The 9626-nt window shown below is 52.8% G+C and overlaps 1 protein-coding gene across 33 annotated transcripts in view; it reads left to right on the plus strand.

Annotated features, from left to right (window-relative positions):
* The window catches only part of PCBP3 (poly(rC) binding protein 3), a 59879-nt gene extending 50853 nt beyond the window's left edge, over positions 1-9026 (plus strand). For 23 of the 33 annotated variants that reach the window (XM_071811397.1, XM_065840920.2, XM_065840924.2 and 20 more), the window contains one exon: positions 8614-9026. In XM_071811397.1, the coding sequence (XP_071667498.1) occupies positions 8614-8659 (46 nt within the window). In that variant the 3' untranslated portion in view covers positions 8660-9026. Of the gene's footprint in view, positions 1-760; positions 1718-8613 lie in introns of those variants that run through there. The other 10 variants (XM_071811380.1, XM_071811391.1, XM_065840921.2 and 7 more) reach the window with 1 other exon arrangement.
* Positions 9027-9626: the final 600 nt, after the last annotated feature.

Genomic DNA, 9626 nt, shown 5'->3' on the forward strand with positions numbered 1-9626 from the left:
GGCCGTGGGAGGCTCCCAGCGGGGTCCCGAGGACGGAGCGGGCTGTTGGCGGCGACTCCTGACGTTCGTTGGGTTGCAGGCTGGGAGCACCAGTGAGGTCTGTGTGTGATTTCTCCTCCTTACACCCAACCCACCTCAGCCCCAACCTGCAACAGACCTCCACCATCCTGTCCTGCCTCGCTGTGCTGCTGCCCACACCTGTGGCACCTCTCCAGATGCCCAGGAGAGGGACAGGGACAGCCCTGCTGAGCCTCTTTCCCCACAGCTCCTTGCCAATCCCCCCCCGCTCCCACCTCTTGAGACAAGAGAGGGAAAGAAAAGAAAAACGAGTGGCTCTTGGTTACCTGGCTGAGCTGCAGCCTGTGCTGTGGTGGAGGCAGAGGTGACCTGGCGGGGGGCAGGCTGGGACAGAGCTCAGCCTCTCCTGTAGTTCTGAAAACCAGAGCAAAACGAAGAACCCGAGTGAGTTGGGACAGCTGCATGTCCTCCATGGGAGGGATGGTGGTAGAAATGAAGCTGTGTGCTGGGATCTCTCCTGCCAGCATCCCTGGTGAGTGGTGCCTCTGCCACAGCATCCCCCCTGTGCCCTCCGCAGGGACCCCCAAGCTGCCTGGTGATGCTTTGCCTGCCCAGTCTGAGCGGGGTGTAGGCAAGAGGAGGAGCGCTGCCCCGCAGGGTCTTCGTTTTCTTTTCTGCTCCAGATATTAAGCGCTTGTTTTTGTCTCCCCCCCACCCCTCTCTCTGCCCCTGTCTATTCTAGGCTGACGTCTGAGGTCACTGGAATGGGCGCACTCTAATTTCCACCCACCATCCTCCACTCCGCACCACCCGACCCTCTCCAGCCACCGGCACTCCACCCAGCCTGTACATTTACCGTCTTCCCTTTGCCTCCACAGATACTCTTTTCTTTACTAACAAATATATATATATATATAAATACACACACATATGCACACACTGGAACATTTCTTTACGAGCTCCTTACTGTGCTCCCAAGGCTGCTCCCGAACTCTTTGGTTATGGTCCTTGTTTTCAGCGTACGATGCTGTTATTTCATCTGCTTTTTGGGGGGTGGGGAGGGGGGTTGGTTGTTGTTTGTTTTTTTTCTGCTGGTGAGACTTCAGAAGATGACGGAGTCTCTAGTGTCAGTCTAGCGTAGCTACTTAAACGTTTGAGTTGACGTTGGCGGTTCTTGCTGTAGCCTATGGATGTGTGATGCCACCCAGAGCTGTGCGTGCTTCAGAGTACTTAATTTTCTCACCCTTCTTCCTTTGAGGCTCCCTCTTTGTTCGCTTTGCTTGTTCTGGCTCACCTTTGCCACTTCGCACCCCTGCCCTCAGGGTAAGGTGTAGTTTTCAAGTTTTCACCCCATGTTATTTGGGAAGTAGGTTGTGCGGGAGCCAAGCCGATGCGGATGCACGGGTTCACTCGCAGGCTTGGCTCTTTGCACCATGGCAGGGCCCAGACAACCCCTTTTTCCTACTAAGTGAAGGGAATCACACACACACATACATGCAAATGGTTCTCTTTTTTAACTGGCAAGCAACTGGAATTAGGAAGAATTCAGCTGTATGGGATTCACACCCCCAGGGGCCTTTGAAAGCACTCTTTTGACAATCCCCACGAGCAAAACCGTTGGACGATAGCTCAGGAAGCTCTGTGAGCCGGCTGTGTTTGTCGTTGTTCGTGTTCAATAAATGTCTGTGCAGCTCTGCTACTGATGGGCTCCGACTGTTCTTCTCCTGGCTCATCCCACCATCTCTAGCCCCATCCTGCCCTTCGCATCCTTCCACACCTTTTTAGCTGCTTGGAGGGAAGGTGGGGGATGTATAAAAAACTTGATTATAATTATTATTACTATTATTATTACTGTTATTATTATCGTCATCATCACCATTATTTTATTTTATTTTTAGCAATGAGCAATACACTTCTTGAATATTTCTAGGCTTTCTTTTTTTTTAAAAGGGAGGGTACTTGGCTTGCATGATGCTTTGGTTTTCCCAAAGATTAATTTACAAATTACAGTACAACAACAAACATCTCTCACTGCCCCCTTGTCTGGACAGATCTGCCATGTCTGTGCCCTGCACCGTTCCCCAAGACCCTCTCTGCCCAGTCCTGCCTTCTGTCTGCTTCCAGGCTTTACTTCTCTCTCCTGCCTCTTAAACCGGGAAACAAATATATTTTCCATCTGTTAACTTCCTGCTGTACAAGAAATATGATACATGTTTTTCCTGTATTGCAAATGTGGGGATCTTAATACACCGTGTCCCCAGAGAGCTAAAGCAGCCACACTATATGGTTTTGCACTGTACCACATGGGAAATATTTTGTTTTTCCAAGTCAGCCCCAAGACTTCATGACCTTTCCTCCCCTGGTGCTGGGATGCAGGACCCCTTCTGTCACCAGTGCTGACTGCTCAGCCCTCACACGGGGCTGTCGTGGGGACCCCGGGTGATGCCACCACATCCGTGGAGCCAGGGATGGGCAGGGGTTTGTGCACTCCAGCCCCAGCACAGGGGCTCATGCAGCTGCTCAACAGCTGGCAGGGATGCTAAAGGGTGAAAGGAGTCAGTTTGCTTGAGCACATACCTGCTATCTGTGTGTGTCAAGCAGCATCATCACTTCTCCTTAGAGGTCCGTTCCCTCAGCCCAGGAGCCCACTGCTGGCAAAGCTCCCACAAGGTAGAGGTGGCTGCCAGCCCTACCACTGAGCATCAACCATTTGCTCAGCCTCGGCGTTGTATAACCCCTGTGTGCTCAGCTCTCTGCAGCATTACAAGCCTCTGCATTTAAAGATGCTTCCAGCTCCTTCCTAAGATGCTTTGCTGCCTATTACCAACACCTTTCTGTGCTCTCCCAGGCAGTTTGAACTTGGCTGTGCCTTTCAAGTGATATAGTAGCCAAGCATGCTCCAGAGCAGTCCCTTATTCCCCATGCAGGGGAGTGCAGGTGCTTTGAGCATTGCTATGTGGGCTCAGGTGGAGCTGATAACCTCCTCAGGCAGCAGATTCTCCTCATATTTGTGCTGATGCTGGAGGGAAGGAGCCCAGGCACCAAATGTTGCCTCCCCCAAGTTGCCCACTGGCCAGAACAAGCAGAAAGCCATCTGCCAAGGTGGCAAGTCACCTGCTGGCAATTGCCGCTCCTTACCCTCTCCTGTTCCTCCCTCCAGTCTAATCCAAGTGTTTTTCTTGTTGAAACAAAAAGAATGCCAACCAAGGTGTGTGGCAGGAGCTGCCTGCCTCTTCTTGTGCTGCTTTTGTGGGACACAAGAGCACTTTAAAGCTCTGGCATATGGCTTGCAGTCAGAAATCATCAGCAACATCATGTCAGCCAAGACAGGGAACTCCATAAGGAGACAATGCAGTTCTGGGGTTCATACGTCTGTTGGGTGCTTATGCTCTGAGGAAGGCAGGGGACCTTAACGGTGTGCTAATTGCAATGAATGTGGAAATGGCTTTGCATGGGGACCTGCGGTTTCTGCAGATCACGGCTGCCCTGAATTCCTTTGCTTTGTGTGCGCTGTGCTCCCCGTGCTGTTTCCCACCTCTGCTGAGACAGTGCTGCCCAAAATAGCAAATGCCAGGTTGGGTCTGCCAGATGCAACCCAGCTGAGAGGCTGCTAGAGAGGAGGAGCAGAGTGTAGTGATACCCCCAGACCTGTACCAGGGAACCCACAGGTAATGTCCTCTGGGTACCATCCCCATCCCAGCTGCCCCTCACCCAGTGAGACTGTGCCTGCGGGTGAAGCTGCCGCAGGAACTGATGGCGAAGTGGGCGAGGTTGGGTACGAGCATCGCTCTGGCTCTAGGCAGGTATCCGAGCTCTCACGTCAAGCCACGCACTGCAGCAAGGACCTGGGCTCGTGGGAGCACTCTGGGGACGATGCTGGGGCCATGGGGGGGTGGCAAGGGACAATCCCAGCAGTAGCAGCCACCCCACAGGAGCACCATGTCCTTGCAGCCTCGGCTTGGTGTGGGGCAGCAGGAGAGTCTCACAAATTTCCTGGCACCTAGGTAAAAAGCAACACTGCTCAGGACCTGGTTTGTAAGGACTGTTGCTGAAATGTGCTGTCCTGGAGGTCAGAGCATGGGGCTGGATCCTCCTTCTCCCCACCTCATTTCAGCTTGCTTCATCTGAATGATGTCTGCTTGTGTGATCGCTAAATCTCGAGGCATTTCCAAAGGACTTGAGAAGGCAAAGGCGCCTTGATGTACCAAACCGATCACAATTCTGCTTTTTGCTCGGAGAGAGGATGCTTTTTTGTTTTAGCTATCTGGAGAGCGCTTATGACAGAAAAGGCAACTTGAGCAACTATAGCTGGGAAATGCCACCCCTCCTGCAAATGAAGCCAGGGGTTTCTCAAACCAGGCATGCAAAAGATGATAAAACTATACTGAGCTCCTACGAAACAAATGCTTGTTTGCCTCCAGTTGCTCAGGCATCCCCTCAGAGGAGGAGGGAGAGATGCAGCCCGGCCCACTGCCTCTCCCCTCCGTGCATTTAGGCTTTAGAGGAGGGGGGAAGGAGCTGAGCCCTTTGCTGTAGGGCTGGAGAGGGGGAACCTGCGGAAAGCATTGGGTGGGATCCTGCAGGAGTGGGTGCAGTGGAGGATGCGGTCACAGTGGCGTGGCTGAGGCATCTTTCCTTCTGACATTGCCTTTGACTTTGCAACTTCTCTTTGGGTTCGCATTTCCCAGGTTATTTTGCAAATTAAAAAAAAAAAGAGAGAGAGAAACAAAACACCAGTGTTATGTGGAAATCTAGCAGCTTATCCATCATCACCTGGGCTTGAGCGAGGCTGGAGAAAAAGATGTTTAAACAATTGCAGCATCCCTTGGGAACATGTTAATGACAGCAATGATAACATAATCACAAGGAATGGCTTTGATTTCCTTGGTACAGCTCAAAAAGAGATTTGCTGTTTTATTTGGAAGGAGCCTCAGTGTTCTGCTTTTACTTGTGATATGTCTTTGGTTTGCTTTTTTTATGAATTTAAAATGCTCTAGTGTTGCATCCACAGCCATCCCACTGGGAAAAATATGTGCACATCTCTAATACCAGAGTGAATATTCAATACAAGGTGAACATCCCAGTTAATCAACAAAATTGCTTTAGTGCGTTGCTTTTCTCTCTCAAAGCAATGCATTTCATCCAGACAGAATGATTCAACATTTCTGGAAGTATCCGGCTCAGTATTACTCAGTCAGACTCTTTGGGAATGCATTATTTTGTGGGAAATTGTTACTTTGGCAGGAAAATTTTGGTCTGATGCTTCCTCCTGCCCCCAGAGTGTGGTGGCTCTTAATCAGAGAGGGGCTGGCTTAGGTCTGTGCTTGACCCCCTGGGCTTCAGCTGAAGCTCTCCACTCCCCCTCATATCCTTCCCAGGTCATGCTCCCAAAAGTAAGTGTTTGGAGTATTGTTATGTGCATTGTTTTTCCTAGACTGTATTTGCAAATCTAGTACATAATGGAGTTGAAAAAAAAAAAAAGTAGATTGTTTCCCCTAAGGGAAAGTGACTTTCACCAGGGAGACTCTTTAACACTCTCTTTTAATTGTAAATCAATTTTTTTTTTATGTATTCATGCTAGTCACTTTTAATTATGCTAATTTCAAGCTTATGATCCATTAGCAAGGGTAATTTCCCCCCCGCAGTGCCGGCAGAGGTGGGGTGTGTGTGGGATCACTCTGTGCCTTGGGAGGAATGAATCCTTAATTGCATTTTCTCCTGGGCCACAGGGCTGGAAGGATGGTGCGGGCCCAGCGCAAACCCTTTCTGACACCTTTCTCTCGCTGATGAGAGACAGCCCGGCAGCCCATCTCCCCTGACCCTGCCAGGCTGCAGTCCCCAGCCCCGGGCAGGTACCCCGCTCCCCAGCCCTGCCCCTCCCCCGGCTGGTCACTAGGTGTCCCTCTTGACCAGCTTTTTGCAAGCATCCCTGCTCCAGCCGGGGCGTGGGCAGCATCTGGGTGCTCCCAGCTTCTGCTCCATCCTCTCACAGAAGACACGCCACGCTGCTTGGGGTGAGAAGGGAGAGGGTGTTTGTGTCCCTCACACCCGTGACTAGCAGTGATGTCCCATCAGTGCTGTGACCTCCATGGAGACAACCTAGCCCACCTGGGCAAGTAGTTCCCTTGGCCACAGGTGTCCTCACGCTCTCTGGTTGTGCTGGTTGCACCAAAGTATGACATTGGTGGCGCAAGCCCTCACCTTACAATGGCCCAAGCCCATTCAGTCTTCCTGACCCAGCATTTCGCAGCAGAAGGATAAGGTTTTGCTGGAGAAGTCTCAAGGGTCTCCAGCCTTCGCTGTCCCCAGGGAGGTTGGTTTGCCTCGGTTTGCAGCAGAAGCATCTGCAGCTGGCATGAGTGTGGAGCTCGGGGTGGAACGACTTGCAGAAGGGTCACGGTCTCAGTGCAATTCCCCATGTTGGATATCACAGGGAGTTGGGGATCTGCCAAGAAGGTTATTTTTGCTTTCCTTTGAAAAAAAAATGCAGCTGCGGATCTTAATCCACTTTGCTATGCATCAAGTCCCAGGCCTCCATCCAAAGGGTAACGTGGCAGTGACTTTTAGGAAGTACTGAATGTACCAGATGTGCAACTTCTTTGACTCCAGATGTGCAGCCCCCACCTCCCACTCTGCCTCAGCAGAGTCGTCCTGCAAAATGGAACAAGAGACATCAGATTGCTCAGAAAGCATCCCACAGACTGAATCTAGACAAGTGTGAAACCAGACTGGCTCTGGATTCCCACACCCGTGTTTAGGCAGTGAGTGTAACCACAGGGATGTCTCTTCCCAGAAGCGATACTTGCGTCGGCTCCGCACATGGGGAGCAAAAGCAGCAAGGGGATGAGTGAGATAAAAACGGAGCAGTGGGAGGAGGCTTCGTGGCTGTGCCCCACTCTGAACTGCGGCCTGTTGCTGATTTAAAACATGCGTGCTGTTTCTAGAAGGAACTGCTTTGATCCTGAAAGGGAAAGCTGGGATGTGCATGAGGACTCAAGTATTTGAAGCACTCCCAGAGTGCTGTATTCTGGTTCCCTGCGGGCAGCGTCTCAGCAGTGCTATTTATTCCGTGAGGAAAGCCTGTGTCTAAGAGCGTTTCTGTCTGTACCAAAAAGGGGACAAGCATCTCTTGGCTCTGGAGCCTCTCTGGGTTTTGGTGCTTCAGATGAGACTCTGGGGTGGGGGATGCTCTGGGGAAGCGTGGGGACGGTGGTAATGGGCCACCAGCCAGCTGGCAGCATGGCCAAACGTGAAATGTTCAGGGAGAGTGGGCTGGGGGAATGGAGCAGCGTTACTCCCAGGGTTGCGTGCATGGCTTAGGGTCGAACCACAACGGAAATCCAACAGGATTTCCCAGCACAAAGGAAAGCAAGGTAGTTTCATGACGTGCTTACCCAAAAGCTCTCATTTAGTGGCGTGGGTTTTTGGGCTTTTTTTGTGGGGTCCTTCACAGAAGAGCTCCCACCCAGACATTGCAAAGAGGTCGTCTGAGGCTGCTGTGTGGTTTTCCCAAGGGATGTTGCTGTGTGCTGCTCAGCACGCAGCCATGCTCCCAGATCTTGTATGGGAGCGCTGCAGAGGAACAGCGCGCTGCTTCTCACTGCCTATAAAAAGACAGTTAAAGGCGCAAATCTGACACCCCCAATAAACCACCCTCTCTGTGTTTGAAACAGGTTTCCAGTTGCATGCTAATATTGCTTTTCTTGCCTCAAGTAGATTTCCCCTCCAAGCATTTGATGCATTGAAAAAAATATTTGCTGGTGTGTCTGTGGTCTTGTACCTGGGATGCAGGATTCACCCTGTGATGCTTGTCCCCTCTGTGCCGGGTCAGCCTGGGGCTGTATGACTGTAGCTCCTTGTTGGCCAGAACACGGACAGGGTGTGCTTTTTTTCCCTTAGCACAAAACCTACTCATGGGCTTTCTGCTGTTCACGTGCAGAGGTGGGGCAGGGGTGTGCGCCCTTCCCCAGTGCTCCTCTCCTAGCTGCTGGCTCCTGCCCATCACCCACAGCCCCCACCCCCAATGCATTTGCCCATCACCCCCAAACCTTGTTGCCTGGGCTGATGGGGACCAGTAGCACCAGCTCTCCTGGTTCACCATCCTCTTGGACACATTTGCAGGGCACAGAGAGACAGGCAGGAGGGCAGGGGTGATTCTCAGCCCAGGGACAGCCCACAGCATGTAGTGTACCTGCACAAAGCCTGTGGCTTCAATATGTTCAGACAGCTCCTCTGGAGCTCCCAAAAAGCTGCTCTCGACACGCAGCAAGACCCCACCAGGCAAACCCGCAGTGCCAGGTGAGTGCCTTGGCTCATCTGGCAGCCCGGGGTGCTCACATTGGATGTGTTTGGGTGTGAGCTCCAGCAGCAAAGGGAGGTTTGTGTTGGTGTGGCAGAGTTCAGCCTGGGCATGGTTCACTCAGGCTTAGTCTTAGGGGTACGGGTGATCTCAGCATCACACTGGAGAGTTGCTCAGGTGGTTTTGCAGGGCCACCTATGTCAGCATAGCCCGAGGCACGGCTGGGGCTGGGAGGGGGAGACATCAGTGTTGGAGCCTTGGCTGAGCCCTGACCATCTCCTTTCATTGACCCCCAGCTCTCCAGACCCTGATCCCCATGGGAGGAGCTCCTTCACCGCCTGACTGGAGCACCACAGCCAACATGGGCCCAGTGGCTGACGCTTGAATCCTACCTGAAGACACCACCAGCTTCCCACCGGCTTCTCCCTGTCCTCCGTGGCACCCTTCAGGCTGCTGCCTGGAGCCCCCCACCCGTGGCTGCACAGATCCCTCAGCCACGGCACGGGGCAGCAGCGGGACCGGGTGGCTCAAGCAGCGGCTTGCAGAGGGACAGCAGCTTGCAGCCAGCACACAGCAGTACCTGCTTCTGCAAGCAAGCGGGTCCCCATCGCCCTTCTCTGCGCTTCTTTATCACCCCTTGCTCCCCTGCCGCTTTGCAATGTACTTCGTGGCTTATTTGTGTAACTGCAGTAAAGCTTTTGTTGCTTGAGGTACTCTCTGTGGTTAACAGGAGGAGATTGGGGTGACAGCAAAATGGGGTCCCCAGGGAGTACACACACTGCTCGGCCAACAGGGCATCCCCAGGAAGGGTGGTGGGATGCTGTGGGGCAGCGCAGAAGCCTCTGTACCCCTGAAAGGGTTAAAGGGGAAACTCAGCCCACGCAGCCCACAAAGCAAACCATGAATGGCTGGAAAAAGGGCCTCAGAGCCCTGGCTTCACTCAGCACCAGGAAACGATCCTTTGTGGGAGCGGGGCTGCCAGGATGGGAGGAGGAGTGGGATGGGGGGAGCACTGCAAAGAAAATCCAGAGCTTTCCCCGAAGGCTGTGACAGCCGGGATTCATTATCCATCGGGAGACGTGTTTATGGCAAGCATGAGTCACTGCCAGGTCCTAGGATGGGAGCAGCCCATGGCATGTGCCGCCAGCAATTTGGATGGGGCACGGGCTGCCCATCCAGCCCCACACAATGGCAGCTCTCAAGCTGCACTCCCCCCTGAGCCACCACACAGCAGCCCTGGACCTTGCAGCAGACTCAGTGCTATTTTGAGCCAAATCAAGGCACGTGTTTTCTCCAGGATGCTCCATTT

This window comes from Patagioenas fasciata, chromosome 7 (assembly GCF_037038585.1).
Source record: "Patagioenas fasciata isolate bPatFas1 chromosome 7, bPatFas1.hap1, whole genome shotgun sequence".
NCBI lineage: Eukaryota > Metazoa > Chordata > Aves > Columbiformes > Columbidae > Patagioenas > Patagioenas fasciata.